Source organism: Orbicella faveolata, unplaced genomic scaffold (genome assembly GCF_042242905.1).
Source record: "Orbicella faveolata isolate gen_17 unplaced genomic scaffold, um_ofav_v1 contig_3, whole genome shotgun sequence".
Lineage (NCBI taxonomy): Eukaryota > Metazoa > Cnidaria > Anthozoa > Scleractinia > Merulinidae > Orbicella > Orbicella faveolata.
In genome coordinates, this window is record NW_028301558.1 from 12215945 (window position 1) to 12233558 (window position 17614).

At 40.0% G+C, this 17614-nt stretch overlaps 2 protein-coding genes across 3 annotated transcripts in view; both read left to right on the top strand.

Annotated features, from left to right (window-relative positions):
- LOC110046306 (piezo-type mechanosensitive ion channel component 1-like) overlaps window positions 1–4777 on the top strand; it is a 39348-nt gene extending 34571 nt beyond the window's left edge. For both annotated transcript variants that reach the window (XM_089298645.1, XM_089298646.1), the window contains 4 exons: window positions 625–797; window positions 1049–1168; window positions 1339–1590; window positions 2464–4777. In XM_089298645.1, the coding sequence (XP_089154771.1) occupies window positions 625–797; window positions 1049–1168; window positions 1339–1590; window positions 2464–2716 (798 nt within the window). In that variant the 3' untranslated portion in view covers window positions 2717–4777. The remainder of the gene's footprint in view (window positions 1–624; window positions 798–1048; window positions 1169–1338; window positions 1591–2463) is intronic.
- Window positions 4778–7294: 2517 nt separating this feature from the next.
- Window positions 7295–17167, top strand: LOC110046305 (contactin-associated protein-like 2). The gene is made up of 4 exons (XM_089298685.1): window positions 7295–7674; window positions 10776–12268; window positions 12787–13740; window positions 14808–17167. Exons 1-3 carry the CDS (start codon window positions 7418–7420, stop codon window positions 13719–13721), a joined length of 2685 nt encoding a protein of 894 aa, XP_089154811.1. The 5' UTR covers window positions 7295–7417; the 3' UTR covers window positions 13722–13740; window positions 14808–17167.
- The last annotated feature ends 447 nt before the right edge of the window (window positions 17168–17614 follow it).

Sequence of the window (17614 nt, forward strand, 5' to 3'; positions counted from 1 at the left end):
TTTGTTTATCACTGTCAAAACTATCACAAAACTGAATCAAGGGACACAGCGATAAATCTGAAAAAAAATTAAAAAATTAGCCGCCGTGGTTCACGTTCTCCAGTCAACGCAGAATTTAGTCATTTCACGTTGTTGTTTTGTAGAGGACGGTAAAGAAATGTACCAAGAATTATAACGCACGTGCACACCCATTGTTCTGCTCATTAAACCGTGGTTTTCTTAAACTCCCTATTCTAGGGCAGTATTGGTGCGATTTGTGTTTTTGAAATAAACACCTGAAAGACAATACATCACTTGCGTTTCTTTACGAAATTTCTCCTGGAACACTAATAAGGATTATTTTACTTTGGTAAATTGTCAGGTTCTTTTCGCAATCTCGCACCGATAACAAAGGACTATCATTCTGCAAGCGAGCTCGACACCAGCCACCTTTCTCTATACGCGAAATCTTGTGAAGTTTCAAACGCCACAAGAAATCCTTAATTTAAATTGAACATGTATAGGAGCTACGATTGACCCATCATTGTTTCGTTGCGAATCCCATGCACCATGTAATGGTAGTTACAATTTACTTTTAATAATTTGAAGTGGTTTGGTGTTTACTGTAAGTATCTCTCGTCGCAGGTGGAGTCATTCCTGCAGAACTTTAAAGGTCGAGGCACCGTGGTTCAAGTGAAGATTGTAGGTAACTCAAGTTCCATCTGGACCATCAGTCCTCCGTCCCGGGACCTGATGACCAAGTATCTTTCCGACAACAATGACAATGTTACAATGCGGTTCAGCTATGAGTTCACAAGGTGGGGGTTACACTCGACGTTTCTTCATATTTCAGTCTCCTTCGTGCGAATTCGCTCTCAGCCTCTCACCGTGTTGATGACGTTCTCATCCCTTTGTCATTTTAGTTGTCATTTAAGTATTCCTCCGCAACTGCAATTACTGTTCCTTCTTTTACTTCTTCACTGTGCGTTTCTTCTTTCTCCTTGTGGTCTCATACTTCTAACTCATGGTCCAGAAGTACCTTTCAGCTGACGTTTTCTTCCATATTTAGGGAACCTAAAACAGCACTTGCGCAGGAGACAATATCCGGTGTGACCCAGGTGACCCTCGACAATGCCACGAAAACTCAACTAGCTGACATGTTAGAAGGAAATTCTACCAGTGATGATGTGTATGTGATCTCATTGTAACTTATTTTCCAAGCTTGGGATTTCAGCTATGAAATAGCCGTGATATGTCTCATCGCCGAGCAATGTTAAAATGATAATATCAAGTAGTAACCCAGTTAGACAAATGTAATGTCTTATCCGTCATTTTAACATTGTTTCTTTCATTATACAGGGTCATTAAGGACTTGTTCCCAAGCTTCGTACGCGTCCCAGCCAGTGGCTCCGTTACACCGTTCCTGTCCATTGACAAATCCAACTACGTGACCTGTCGCCTGCGCATGCGTTCGAAGGGCGTCTTTGATTGGTGGGAGCTGACGCAGAAAAGTCCTGATCCACTGTTTGGCGCGAAGGAGAATGTGCTGGAAATGATAACGTTTAATGATCTAGTGCCACCTCTTCACTTCTCTTTCTTCACCAGTACTGGGTACCAAAAACATGATTAAATTTTAATCTTGCTCTTAATCAGCGCCACACGAAAGTACCGCTCAGAGGCTTTCATTTGAATGGTTTCACAGTAGGTTTTCATTCACAAAGTTAGGACCACCATGTACGGCATAGTAAGCAGTATTTCATGAAAGCACTGTTCAGTAGCTCTCATTGGAATGGTCACACACTAGGGCTTCCTCCACAAAGTTAGAACCACCTTTTACTTAACAAATAAAGAAGCCTAAGTCGTGTATTACTTAGCTCTTATTAACCGAGCAGGAGGTCTGTATGGGAGAATCTTGACCGAGGTCGGGAGTAGAGACCGAACGCAGTGAGGTCTGTGCACAGGACCGAGGTCAAGATTCTCACATACAGACCGACTAAGCTCGGTTAATAAGATGTTTATTATGTGGCAAACAAGAACAATTTAATTCGGTTAATGTAACTGGTTTGTGCTAGCTGAAATTTTGCTTGCGAACGGCGATGAACTGAACTTAATTCTGCCAAAGTTTGCTCGTCCTGTTTACTTTTTTTCCTCATCAGGCTTGGCACTTCCATAATATGAATATTTTCTGGAACTAATATTTTGGAAGAAAATAGTCAATATTTTTGTATTTAGTTTGCAACTTTTTCAATCGGTCGAGATACCGGTGTGGAAGGGAAAATCTAGACCGCGGTCAATATCGATTTGAACCAATCAAATTCGTGAATTCGGTAGTTCCCAGTCCTTGTGAGGCACAGCCATGTAATTGACTGTGGTAAAACACGACGGGCATTTGAGAACAAGAGGGAAATGTAATACAAGGTTTAGGTTTCTTCATTTGCTTTATGATATAACCGTGGCTGACTTTCGTGTCGTGTTCTGTTTTAGAATAATTGGACTGTACGTGGGTTTCGTTTGGTTGGTCGGTAAGTTTGTCCGTCTGTTCTTCACTTCCATATCTTACCGTATCATGTTCGACGAGATGCCAAACGTCGACAAAGTACTCAAACTGTGTCTCGACATCTTCATGGTGCGAGAGAGCAAAGAGCTAGAGCTGGAAGAAGATCTATTTGCAAAGCTGATGTTCCTGTATCGCTCTCCTCAGACGCTGATTAAATGGACTAAGTATAAGCGACATTAGTTATAAAATGAGAGGGTTTTTTTGCTATTGGTATTTTAAGTTAACTTGACAATGAAACCCGGTAAACGCGAGGACGCTAGATATAGCGTTTTTCAATTGTGGGCGGGATTACTTCAGTGAGGCACAAAGAATCTGCCTGCGTTGTAAGAGTTGTGTTTTGTCAAATGGTTCCGTTCTGATTAACCTATCTTTGACTTGCGATTCCTCCTAGTAGTTTCACGCCGTAGGAACACAGCATTCTTAACTCGGGTTTCATTGTAAAAAGTATCTGTCCTGTATAATTGGGAGCTTCAGCAATGACGACGCCGCGGACGACTTCTTGTAAAAAATGGATTTGTAGTTTACCTTGGAATTTTCTAATGGTGTAGATCTGTTCAGAACACCATTCGGTCTAAAAACGTGCTCAAACTAAATGTAATGCCAGCGATCAATTCCTAAAGGAAATACGAAAAATTAGCCATCGTGGCTCACGTTCTCCTAAATAAGCAGAATTCGGTCATTTTTTGTTGTTGTTGTTGTTGTTGTTGTTTTCAAAGGACGACTATGAAATGTACAAAGCTTTATAACGCACGTGCTTAGCTATTGTTTCGCTCATTAAACCTTTTGTTAGGTGTTGTTCTAGTTGTCGTTGCCGTCGTGGTTTGCTTAAAGCTCCTTGTTCCATATCCGGCGGCCTTAAGAAACAAGGCCGAGAGAAAACTGGTAAAGTATTGACTGACGTCGTCGTGCAACTTACTCTTGTACAGGATGCTCGGGTCGACATTTTTACCAAACCGGTTTGAATTTATAGTGAGTTGTTTAGTGAAGGATCACTTCACCAAATGTAAAAGGCTGTACTAAAAAGATTGAAGGAATATTAGAACCAGAATGCAAAGATATTTCCTTTCCTTAAGTCAGCCCGATTACTATGTTAGTACAATCGTAAAAACTAACTTGAGTAAGTGTAAAAACCTGAAAAAAGAATTACTAGAATTAATAGATTATTTTCCACAAGGGAAATATTTTGAAAAAATAGTTATAATACAACCAAAACAATGGATATCGCTTTTAATTGGAAGCGTTCGTGTTGGAATCTGTTTGCTCTTACGCGAAATGTAAGTTTGTAGCCAATGGCGCTATTTAAGTTTCACTTTCATGGGGTATAAATGTTTGAAATAGTTTATTATTGAGAGGTATTTATTGTAATTTAGAGATTAATGCTTTCATTTCACCGAAATAGCGCCATTCATACAGATTTTGAACGAACTTTGTCATTCAGTAAGTTTCTTTTTGTCCAAAAAAATCCATTTGCCGCAGCCAGGATGAATCATAGTTAAAACTTTAAAGAAACGCTCTGTGGTAACAAGATTTAAAAATACGAGCTTTCCACTTTCCTAACTTCAGTCTTGACGGGTAATACGCCAAGAATGCGGTGAATAAGAATCTAAAGTACAGTTGTGATAAAAAGAATACAACAGAATATAGTTTTGGAAATAATTTTCAGGAATTTTGCCACAAATGCTGTATTTCCCTGGGAATGGGCAAGAATTATGTCCACATTCTGTTTGGCCATTGTTTGACTGATGCGATAATCGACTCCGTTTTTAATAATAGTATTTTCTTACTAGCGTAGGACGTCATCACCCTTTTATCAGGTCACAGGTCGCAGAGTCGAACGCTCGTATTTTTAAACACTGTTAGCCGAAAGCTTTTCCCTTAAGTTTGTTCTTATTTTTTTCTCGAGGATCGTATTCTCGCCTTTGTAATCGATGCTTCGTCAACTTGAAATATTTTGGATATACAGATTCAAAATAAGAACAGTTTTTGTATCAGCAGATATATTTTGTCCTCTAGTTTTAAAAGTAATTTTTTGAAATACGTGGCAGGCCGTTTGAATCTAGCTACAGTTGTTAAGTTTAAATCGCTTGAAAACTTTTTGAATAGCGTGCCTGGTAGTCGCATAAAATCCAGTTATTTTTGTACTCTATAAAAGACGTAGCATTTTCCAGGATAGCTGGTACATGGTCTTTGTGATGGAGGGAAATTACAAAGAGTATTTTTAATAAAACTTGCGCTGATTGATATTATTGGTTATTATGAAGTTGAAGTGGGTGGAGACGCGGAGGCCTCATGGTTAGTGCGCTCGCCTCCGTATCGAGCGGTCCTGGTTCGAGTCCTGGCCGGAGACACTGCGTTGTGTTCTTGGGCAAGACACTTTACTCTCAAAGTGCCTCTCTCCACCCAGGTGTATAAATGGGTGCTGGTGAATTTAATGCTGTGGGTGACACTGCGGTGGACTAGTATCCCATCCAGGGGGAAGTAGAAATATTCTTGGTCACTTCATGCTACAGAAACCAGGATAAGCTCCGGCCTGATGGGCCACTCAGCTCGCATGATGACTTTACCGCTGAGGACATATTACGTTTAATGCTGCTGGAACGGGCAGCGGACCGCTTGAACGGGAGGCACTCCACAACGTCTAAGGATCCTTGGCCCTGTTTACAAGCAGGTAGCGTAGCCCTAGTGCAAGGCTTACTCTAGCAAGAGGGTCAAAGATAGCCCGCATTTACCTTATTGTTTTTCAGGTAGGGTTACCCTACTACCCCGGACAAACTCTGGCTGGTCCCACTTTAGTTAATCTGGGAAGTAACACATGCAACCTATAATTTTAATATCATTTCCGCAGAAGTCATTTCAATTTCTAAGCTCAATTAAAATCCCAGACGGTAATGCTTCTTTGGTTTGGGATACAATTGACGGCAAAACTACGCACAGTTCTACAATCGAATATTCTAGTGACAATAAAGACAAACATAAATGCTAAAATTTCGTCGCATAAAGCTGTTATTCGAATTTCTTTCTATCCAAAAATAAAACTGATTGTGAATTAATACAATCTTTCTTAAGCCACAACTCGTTCGTTTTGCCAGTATTTTTGTCATATTTTGTTTCTTGGACCCCGAATAAAGTTGTCGCTGGTAGGGTGGTTGTCCCTAGCAGAGCGTTCACAAGATACCCTGGCGCTAGGGTAACCCTTGTGTTCAGCTAGCGTTATCCTAGCGCTAGGGCTACCCTACCTGCCTTGTAAACACTTCCATGAAAAAGAGAAGCTAGGGTAACTCTCTTGCTAGGGTAAGCCTAATATTATGGTTACTCTACCTCCTTGAAAACAGGGCCTTATTAGAACGAAGGAAATAAACTACGTCGCAAATGACGAAAATATACATCGTCACAACAAAGCCATTTCAGGTGGCTCACCTTTGATGGACTAATACTAATATTTTTTTTCAGTCGATGCTGAAATAATGACATCAAGCCGATGCCCAAACATTGGTAAACAAGCTGTAGTGATCATATTCCGACATTGCAAGTTACCATGGCAACGCTATAACCTGTTGAAAACACCCTTAATTTTATTTTTAGGTGCTCAAAAACCAAAACGAGATAACTGATGTCAAGATTCCGCTTTTTACAATTTTTAAAGCATTTGTATGGTACGGTGGTACCACCTTTAAAGTTCGAAATTTAATGTGACTCAATCTGAATCCCTCACCTGTAGTTTTGTTTGGCAAAGAGTTGTGTTGCTGATTCACTGTCCTTTAGCATCCAGAAATTGCGCAAAATCCACGGACCTGAAAAAAAACATTGTCTTCCTGCTTACAAAAAAATCTTACTAGTTCATGAAAAATTAAGCGGAACTTCTCAACAGTTAAATCAGTTAGTATTTTCAGGAATCTTTCTCACGGCGTGTAATTGTTTCTCGCTAGGTTGAGAGAAAAATTACTCCATGGAGAAAATATCCCAGTTCATAAATAATATTTCACGTTCTTCCGACGAAGACAACGCTGTTTGCAACGAATCATGACAAGTCTCAAACTACACACACTGAAGCAAAATTAGTGCTCCGTTGTCTTAATTAAGCCTCTGTAAATCATCTTCATAAACCGTTTCAAAAATATATTTTACTGATTTATTGACCGAAGGGACTATAGTCCAAATAAATTATGTTTTTCTTTTCTCTGCGTCTAGAACTAAGAGACTTTCTTAATAGAAAATATTTTTGAGAGGGGCAGTTTTGGCGACGCATTTTAAAGATTAATTCGCTTCTTTTCGGGTCGTAAAATTAGCTACGAAAATAGTGCTTTCTCTTTTATATGGAGAAAATTAAGCAAAATTTCATAACTTGCACGGCAGGTGGGAACCCTTAAGTTTCAAAGTATAAATAAATGACATTTCTATACGCTTGATACGTAAAATGAATTTTCCTTGCAATTTGTGAATTGACTTTTAAATCGTTTTAAAAGACGAGAAAGCTGTCTGATCGCACAAAAAGTAAGCGAGATGGCGCGTTATAAAGGATCTGACTCAATTCAGATCATTACAGCGTCTACAACCACATCTTTATACAGGGAATTGATAGCTCTGAGCGGTTTGTTTCACAAAACCCACAAACTGAAATGTGATTGGGCTCAATGCGAAATGTATTAACACAATATATCAATACGATCCAATCGTCTGCTATTGCAATTGTCTCTTTGTGTTCCAGAGTGCTATTTATCGCTTATTAGCGCTGTTTTCCCGCTAATTAGCCAAAGAAAGTTCGTGGAAACAAATAGTGTTTTCTTTTTTCGAAAAGATACAGTCGTGATAAGAGGATATTGTAGAGGCGAGCGAGTGTGAGCTTGGGCGACACGGCTCGTGAATTTGACGCCGTAATCAAACATGACTTCGTGTCGGGGGTTCTTGATTTGCGTCTTTTGGTTCTTCATAAACGCTTTGTTTTCTCAGGCTTCGGCTGTTGAAGTGAACATGGAAGGAACAGGCTACATTACATATGATCTTCGTTCCAATAGTATTGCCACGAAAACAAACCACATTACGTTTTCGTTCAAAACTTTCCGTCCCTCGGGCTTGATGGTTCACAGCAGCGGATCTCAGGGAGATTTCATCACGATAGAATTGATCCATGGACGACTAAGGTAAGGCTGAGATCATTCTAAATTACTCTTAGAAACCCAGAAAGAGTCCATTATTTGATGGGGTAGCGAAAAACAAATATTCAATTCTCTAAGAGATATTTCACCGAAGTAATAAGCGATTTTCTTTCTACAACTACAAATAGATTCGGAGAGTAAACATTTAAAAATGTGTTTTCTGTGTTACTTCTCTTTCATTCTGGGGGTAAGTGAAAGCTGATTTTAAAAGTAGTTTCTAGTTTCAAGTTTAGCTTGTTGTCAACTTCCAACGCAAAGTTTGTCAAAAGTTTCTGGCGTTTGCGAATGTAAACAAAGAAAGGGTCTATATTGACAGATCACGGATTAAATGCAATGAATGGAGGTGAAAATTGGATGAATAAAGAAGTGAGATGTTTTGAAATTGAACAAAGACAGTTGATCTATACCTCAGCTTCGCTTACAGGTATTAAAGAATTCTGGATAGCACATTGTTATCTGCACGAGTATAATGCAGTATCACTCACTTAATGACTGAGGCACGCGAATTGATTCTTATAGCACGGCTGACAATTAGTCAAAAGCAAGCATACGCTTTCGCACCTACAACGCCTGAGCCAAGAATTCAACTTAACAAATGATCGCAAATAACCGCGCTTTCCTTCCCTAAAAGCTTTATCCACAGCTGTCTAGCCGCCTTTGTTAGGTATCGATGCTGGGCAGAGACCTATTGTTGAATTAAACATGGGTGAATACAAAACAAACCCGAAAATTGTCTAGTTTCTCTTCCCTAAAATTTTATTTTCATTCGATAACAATGTTTAGCTGTTGTAAGAACTTTACGGTTACATAGTGCGTTTACTCAAGAAAAAATGTTTTTCTTCTAAAGAAGTACTTCCTCCAAGTGACAAATGAATAACATTTTAAACTAAGTCTCTGTTGCAATTTGGAAGTTTTAGCTCGAAAAAAAACGCCCTCGTTTTTAAGCTTTTGTTTCTTAACCAATGGGAGAGTTTTAAGGTGGAGTTTTCTTTCAATGTAAATAGCGTCTCTTTATTGTCAAATTCCTCCTCAAGAGAATAGTTTACAAAATCCAAATTTTTCTTTATGTTTGTATATCAAGGAAAACAATGCACAGTTCTTTGTAACGTTTTCCTTCTACACCTGTCGCGGGACAGAAGGAATTGAGAAAGCTATGAAAACCTCGTGAGATAAATGTTATCTTTCGGAACTAGTTCTTCTCCTTAGATTATGTCTAGAGTGAAACTAAAACGCATGAATAATTATTACCACAGAGTATCTTACACATGGCTCATTATTATTAACAGAAGCTTCTGTTATTGATAATATCAATCAACAAATTTTCAGAGAAACTGAGCTTTGACTGTTTGAGATTTTTTTTGCATGCAAAGATACATAAAACGTCATTGTGAATGCCACTGTATTTCATATTGCTACAAGTGACTCGGAGCCAATTCGTTTTGGTTATGGGATATATTTCAAGACCGTGCGATTATTCAGTTTTATGGACTTATAGTCAAGTTGTTGTAACTTTCTAGATAGTTATCTGGCTCAGTCTCGCAGCGTACTTTTATTCAGTGTTAAGTGGCATATATTTTATTCAAGATACTAATAAAAAAAATTCTATAACCCTTAACGGATCAATAACAAGTCTCGTCACTGTAGCAATAGATTGTTAAGCAGACGGGTAACAAGAATGCAGAAAATAATCAGTTGGTATTACATACCGTAATGCACCGACACAGATCTCAGATCTCATTGAAAGAAATTTTCAACAATTGCTTATTTGACCTTGAAATAAGCTTGCGTGCGTAATTATCTTAAATAAATCTCAGTCGTGCAAACTTGATAAGTAGTCCCCTCTGTAACATTGGTCGGCAATAACTTCAATGTAAGACTGGTCAATATTTTAGTTCATGGTCAACACAGAACTTATCAACTTGATGGTATAATAAGCGGTATGTGCCTGTTGTATTTATTTTGTGTCCACTTATTTAGTCTGGAACAAGAGGTTAATTACTTCGCCAGTAGTACGTGCTCGTCTATACAAGTTATTTATTGTTGGGGAAAAAGAAATGCTTGAAAACAAAACTCTACTTGAAGTTTACCTCCCCTCGGCTGTTCACGCAATATTTCTAGTTGTTTTAGTCAGTATATGTTATGTACGCACAGAATGAGAGAAGATTTAGTCGTAATTTAAAGCGCTGCTATGCTAGTTCAAGTCTACTTTTCACGTTTTTTCAGAGACACAAGTCTAAATACCGTTAGGACAAACGAAACATGGGTTACTGCGGAATTTTGAGGACGTCTGGTTTGTGCCTTAGCGGTTTAGCGGCAATTTGTCCCTTATAAAAACACGATTTAACTGTAATTTACAAACTTAAAGTAATTATCACCTGGCTTGTAAACAACCGCTTACACAGTGTATTCCGCTTACGCATAATTATTACTGAGGACTGTTATTTTATTTTCTCCAATAACATTTAAAAAATCTTGTCGAGGCTTAATAAGAAATGAAGAAATTTGCCAGCAGTTCAAACTGACACGAGATTGACAAGAGAATTATTTCTCTCGTTACAAACCAACAACATCCTGTTGATGTTTTTCAATGTCACCTGCGATCGTAACCGAAGTGCAGTGTCCACAGTTCCTGGAGCTGTTTTGAAATGTAAATTAATTTAAAATTTGCATGCCCATAATTAACTGCTATCAAAGTATGTAAGCGATATTTTGTAATAGCGGTCTCTCTTACCTCTGCTTCGTGGAAAAGGCCAAAAAAGGAACTGACTTCTGTTTTTTTTGTTTGTTTGTTTTTTGTTCTTTTATTTTTAAGAGACTTTAGTGCAAAACTTTGTTGGCTGGACTTTTGTATTCAACTCACTTGTATCCGTGAGCTGAAAAGTCTTTTCATTAACATCTAAGCTCACGCAGATGGCTAATCAGAAATCTCTGGCATTAAAAACAGTGAATTCTGGAGTTTTGAAACCCATGTTAAGTTAAGTTAATCCTAAGCTAGCATTTATTGTTTTGTCGCTGCCCGGAGCGTCAATGTGGCGGCATATTTACAATTTCTTTCTCCGAAAAAAAGTTTTTTTGTAATTTTTTAGGTTTACCATCAATCTTGGCAGTTCCAAAACCATTTCTGGGAAACACACAGTGCTCCTCGGAAGCAACTTGTCAGACAACAAATGGCATGAGGTGAAAGTGGATCGAAATCAGCACACGCTGGTAGTCACTGTCGATAAACTCAGGAGTCAATCCACCACACCGGGCTCTTTCGTCCGACTTAACCTTGATAGATTCGTCTACGTTGGAGGTCTGGATCCGAGCTTGTCTGGCGGTGTTCCGTCTACACGGAATTTTTATGGCTGCTTGAAAAATCTGTACTTCGACTTCATCGACATCTTCTATGGTGCTAAGATGGACGATAATGATTATGACACTCACGGTTTTGTTCGTTTTTACTGTCCAGATACTAGCTATGTTCCTGTCAATTTTCCAGAGCCCGATACTCATTTGAAGCTTAGCAAGCATTCCCCTAAAAATTTCTCCGTGGAGCTCAGTTTTCGCACCTACGACGGCAATGGTATTTTGGTTTACAAACAGAGCGCGCGCGCTCGCCTGTATCTTTCTCTGGTATCTGGAAAACTTGAGCTTGAAGTTCGGGTGGAACCCGATAAACCAATTAAAATCAGCGTCGGTGAAGCCTTAAACGATGGCATGTGGCATGACGTCATAGCTGGAGTAACTCGCAAGGACATCTGGTTGCAGCTAGATAGAAAGCCAGAACTACGTCATGAAAACCCGTGGTTGGCAGATATCGGCGATTTTCGAAGTCGTGTTTACATTGGCTACGGAACACAGAAGACAGGATTTGTTGGCTGTATGCACCGAATAAAGCTTAACGGGAATTTGGTGAGGCTGACAAGTTTGAGCGGCTCTCGGATAAGCGGAGCGGTCATAAACCGATGTGAAATTACCAACAAGTGTTTCCCTAATCCCTGTCGGAACGGCGGCCGCTGCCTCCAGACATGGCAGGCTTTTCGATGTGACTGCGGAGGAACGTTTTACCATGGGGACCGGTGCAGCATCCCTCTTTACCGATCCACATGCCAGGAGTACAAGGCACTGGGAATGGTTCAGGACGCGTATTGCAAAGTGGACCCTGATGGAACCGGGCCTCTGGGGACCTTTGATGTGCTGTGCAACATGACGGCCTCCGATGCTGCCAAGACAGTTATTAATCACGACAAAGAAGGCAAGCATCAGGTTACTTTGGGCGCCACGGATCTTGGGAGTCATTACTTCCAACGTATTTCGTACGTGAGTAACTTGGCCAGTATCCGAGCACTGATTCAGCGCAGCGCAAACTGTCGCCAATTCATCAGGTACGACTGTTATAATTCCAAACTATTGAATTCTCCCATTGGTCCTGAGCATGTGCAGTGGTTGTCGAGCACCGCTGTCCCACAGAACTACTGGGGAGGCGCCCCAGCTGGAAGTAACAAGTGCGCATGTGGAGTAAAAAAGACCTGTGTGGATCCCTCAAAGTACTGTAATTGTGATGCAGATAGCGACGACAAGTGGAGGGAGGATTCGGGTGAGTTAAAATGCTTTTCTAGAAGTTATCCTCCTTCTGTTTTTAAAAGCAGTAGTTCTAGACTGTCACGTCACGCTTTCCCATTAAGTGTTGTGTGACTTCTGTATGACGTTGTGCTTATTACAAAGGCAGGCATCATCTAGACCTTTGGTTATCGATTTAAACTTTTATACTTGGCTCTCTTGTATCTGTAAATTATAAGTCTTTGTAGCGTAGAAGGAAAAGGAGAGGAAAACCACTTTTTTTCCTCTTTGGAGCACTGTAAATAGTTTTTTAAGACCAGCACCCCCTGAAATTCCAAAAACTAATCCCTCCCTCACTTCCGTCCCGCCTTTTTTCATGTCCCCCTTCCACCTTTCTTAGTACCGCCTACCGTACACTGGTTACTCTAAACTTCGATCTTCCACAGATAATGAGTTAGGTGAATTTCACATAATCATTCATCCTTCAGCTTATGATTCACAACAGTTTGATGTGCCGTTGTTGATTCATATTTCACTGTTATCCCTCCTTGACAGGTTATTTAACAGACAAATCTTCTTTACCAGTAAACATGCTGCAGTTTTCCTCGGATGCCAAAGATTCATTCTTCACTCTCGGCCCATTAGAATGCTTCGGTTCCTCGGGCCAGTCCTCTGGACAAGTAAGCAATGCGAATTTTATCTCGTCCGCTTGCAGACTGGTCAACCCACCCCCCACAGTGGATGTAAAGACAACATCAAGTACCCCCCTCACTGCCACGCTGGGTCCACAGGAAACTTCTACAGTACGCAAAAAGTCCACTACCACACCAACCTCAGGTAACAATAGAAATTCTCTATCTTCCCCAAAACATCATGTTACCATGACGACCACTATTGCAACGAATAAAAACTCAACCCTGGTGACGTCAGTGTTAAGTCACGAGACCAAGAGCGATGGTGTGACAGTACATTCTTCCATTACCACAGGTAATGATGGCGTGACAGTGCACTCAAGCATCACGACTAAAGGCAAGACAGTCACGCTGCCTCCCGTCACGCAAATCGAGCCGAAGACGGCACCCAAGATGTTGGTCATAACTAACGGCAGTGTATCTTACATAACGCGCGTCAAAGGAGGTGTGGTGTACGACGCACGGTTTATCATCTTGATAACATCATCTGTGTTGGCCTTTATACTCCTCGTATGTGTCATAATCTTCGTTTTCCTGAAGCGCTCTGGCCGCACCTATGTGTGCTGTATCTCCTGCAAGAACTGTAGGAGGAAAAAGAGTATCCCGGATATTGAGGTGTATCGTCACTCAGTACGCACGGATTCCCCGGATGTGGTGCAGCTGGATGACCTAAATCACGGCGGAGTAGAGGTTGGGGCCTACAACATGAGCAACGGCCAAACAGTCTACCACTCAGTCCACCGGGATTCGCACGTCAGAAAATACGTGTCCTTTTCAGCCTCCACCTCCAAACTGTGAATGTCAATAGGAAAGCAAGGTAACAGCGATAAAAAGTGTAAAACAGACATTATAACATTGTTATCGCTCTGCGAGAGGGCACGAAGAGCCAAGTCATGTCATGCTCTGAGATTGGCTACACGAGCGGGCAATATGAGGTTATCTTGCCCGCTCAAGATTGCCCGATGTATCACGCAAGAAAATGGTATCTTGCATGTCGTATAATAAATCATTTATTGACCAAACCTGTTCGCTCAACATATATGAGTTATTTACCAAGCGTGAGGTCAAATTGGCTTGATATTGGCCAAATTCTTTCCTGCGTATTTATTGACCGAGAAGTCGTGGTCCAGAAACACGCAGGAAAAAACGAGGGCAATGTTCAGCCATCTTCACCAAACAAACTTGGTCAATAAGGGATTTATTATGTGGCGAACCTGGTTCGGCTTCGGGAACATTTTCCTTGCGGGAACACAGCGCGTAATCCCGGGCGGGCAAGATAGCCGTATTTCACAGCGTAGAATTTCATTCATCTCGCCCGCTCACAGAGCTAGACACTTTTATTATTTCGTTTTACACGTTTTATACACTTCGACAGCATCTTGGTCCATAACCAGTCAAAAAAAATAACCTGTTCGCATAAGCCAACACGTTCTATTCATCTGCTTCAGACGGAACAAACGTTTTGGTCGATCTAAATTCAGTCGGACGAACTCAGTTGAGTCGAGCGTCCAACTTATTATGAACTTAATTCGCTCAGTTTAGTTCGACTCATGTGAAATTCGACGCCTGACTTGGACCTTACAATCTGTCTTGGCCTCCTGCTAAAAACAATCAGATACATACAGGAACGTGTGGGGACCTTACCAAGTGAATTTACTCATAGATTAATTTAGGAGCTCATAAATTTTAGTGTCTTTCAAAGTAACAGATTTATTTGTGACTTTAAACCACTAATGTATACGTGAAACGGTTCTTTTAGTCACATTAGTGCAGTATATTATCGCAGTCATCATTAGTTTACTTTCTTTTTGTTAACTTCATCGTTTTCCTTTGTTTTCATCCTCTAACAATGTTCTGTTTTTCTGCATTTCCTTTCTTACACAGGACACTGATGTGTTTGTTTCTCAGGATGGATTGTAATTGTTGCAGAAGAAATTGTTTAAACTGATGTCAATGTTCATGACGAAAGGCATGTATTCTGATGTCTACGAAGTCTGTGTGTGTTATGGAACTGTTGGTAAATGGGAACCGATCAAATGAAGCAAGGCTTGTAATTGGCGACCAAATAGTCGGAGTGCGCATTTCTATTCGCACGCGTTGCGTGCCAAAGCGTGAAGCACCTTAGTTACCAGACTCCTGTTTGAGTCTTTGAATGCTCATTCTTCGGGTCGATCGGCTTTCCGAATGTTTTAAGTTGTTAATTAAGGAGTTTTAGCAAACCAAAATGCCATTCTTCTGGAGGTTTTTTGTTTTCTATGTTGTGCCCAATTTTTATTCATATAATTCAACTTAAATGGGAAGGAAGTCAGTAAACCATGGCGTTTTAAAACTGCTGTGTCAATCAAAATACTAATCACTGTTTATTTTGCTGGTAAAACTGACTATTTAGACTTCATTGAGAAAAGCAATGATCCGCTAGGCATCTAATGGTTAAAGAACAAGAAAACATTGTTTCTCGCCAGGTTTATCATAAACAAAGTGCTCGCTTTATCTAGCTTTTCTCGGCGAAATCGGTGGGATCACAAACTAACAAAAAGAGGCTGCTGTTCTTTCATTATTTTCCCTTCATTGAGTTTTTGTTTCTATCTCCTATTGAAAGGAGAAACGTTTAAAATGGATAATGGTAATAGCATGGTAAGTGGCATGGAGTCCCATTGGGCTTGCAATCATCCGACAGATATTGCAACGGGAACGTCCCAAGACAAAGATTTAATCCGCAGAACAATGGCTCAGCACGTGCGTTATAAGTCTTCGTGCATTTCTTTGCCGTCCTCTACAAAACAACAACGCGAAATGACCACATTTTGCGTTGTCTGGAGAACGCGAACGACGACGGCTATTTTTTTAAATTTCTATTTCGAATTTAACGCTGTGTTCCATATCGAGTTTCTACATAGTTTTGATAATGATAAACAAACTAAATGACTTTAGAGTATCGCGAGATTCGTCGGTAAAATTTAAGTTCATTTTTTAATCGACGTTTTCCTCTGCGTCGCCGTCGTGGTTTCTTAAACTCCCTACTGAGAATTTGGGAGACCATAAAGGGGTAGTCTGGTGGTTAAAGATTCCATTTTGAATTTAATCGAAGCGAAAGGTGACGTCACACTGGCAGTGATGACTCAACCAATGTTTTGCTTAGAGAAGCTCCCTCCATAATGGTTACAGATGAGCATGGTTACTAACCGAATTAAACGACACGAAGAGCTGTTAGCCCATTTTCCCCGCAAATTAATCCTAACCATTTCAAAATTTAAGTAAAAGAAAACAACCAAGATTTAAACTTTTTGAGAAATGAAAAGAAAGAAATGACAGTACTTTCGAGACCCACAATGAAGGACATTCTATTCTAGTTATGCAATATGGACCGTGAGCTTGTAAGTGATGAACATAAATATTGCTTTCTGAGGAATTTTTAGGGCTTCATCAGCGAGCAAGTGAAACACTCATCTATTAATCAATTTGCAGTTGGTGAGGGTAGATTAGTCGCTGTGATCTAGTTTGTGAAGCTGACGTTATGATTAGCCATCAACTTCACAAACATGCTACAGCGGTTAATTCACCCTTATCAACTTCAAGTTCACAAAAAAGCCGTAAATGCTGAGATGCGCTCATTGTCCAAAGACATGGACTTGACGAGCAACATGACCAATTACTGCCCAATAGAGCGGTTTTCACTTGAGTGTCGAAAGTAATTCGCATTTGCCTTGGCTTTGCTTTACTACGCTTTGTGATTGGTTAAAATATCTCGCGCCACTTTCTCATGCAATCAGAAGCAAAACCAAAATCAATTGCTACTTGTTCATATACTTTTTCCCGCGCTTTGTGTCGGCCACATGAATTTGGTGCGAGTTGTGATTGGTCCACTGAATTGTCTGTGTCCATTGGGATGGGCCAGAGTAACTACTTTGGTTTTGGCCTTTCGACACTCGATTGAAAACGGTTCTAAGGCCTGTCAATACCCAATCAGGTTAAACATTTTATATTAGTTTTAGTAAATAGAAAATAGAAACATTTTCCAAGGCTCTTGTCAGCACCACGTAAATAAAACTTTATCTAGAGTAAAGTGTTAAGTAGCTGAAGCTACCTCACCGGGACGGGAGTTCAAGGCATTTACTCCGCGTATAAACCAATAGATATTTAGCCTTTCGCATTCCTAAATTAGAACACGTTTTAGAACAGGATTAACTCATTAAACCAATTATAGCATTACTATAGTTGATCATGTAATAAAACGGTTAAGAAAAGTTTATTGGCTGACTTAATATGATATAAGAGGAGGAGGTCAATAGCTAAGGGTGTTTGTCTCTCCCGTACTATTTCTGTGAGACAACCTAAGTGAGCTATATTCCGAATAGATTTACCTAGACTATTTGGGTTTCTGTAACGGTAGGCAAGGGGTTTTTCCTATTCAACCAAATATTTTGGAAATTTCAAAATGGAGGTAAATGATATGGAAATTTCCTAAGAAAATTTTGGTAAATTCCGAAAATTTTGAATTTTCGAAAGGCGAACAATTCAACTGAAAATACCGGAAATTCCAGGAGGAAAATCAATTGAATTGAAATTTACAGTAAGAAATTTTCGAAAATTTGGGTATTGCTCGGACACTTTCCATTTCACTAAAAATTCCGGAACTATCGAAAGAAAAACAAATGGTACGAAAAAAGCCTTGGAAAAGTTTCCGGAAAATC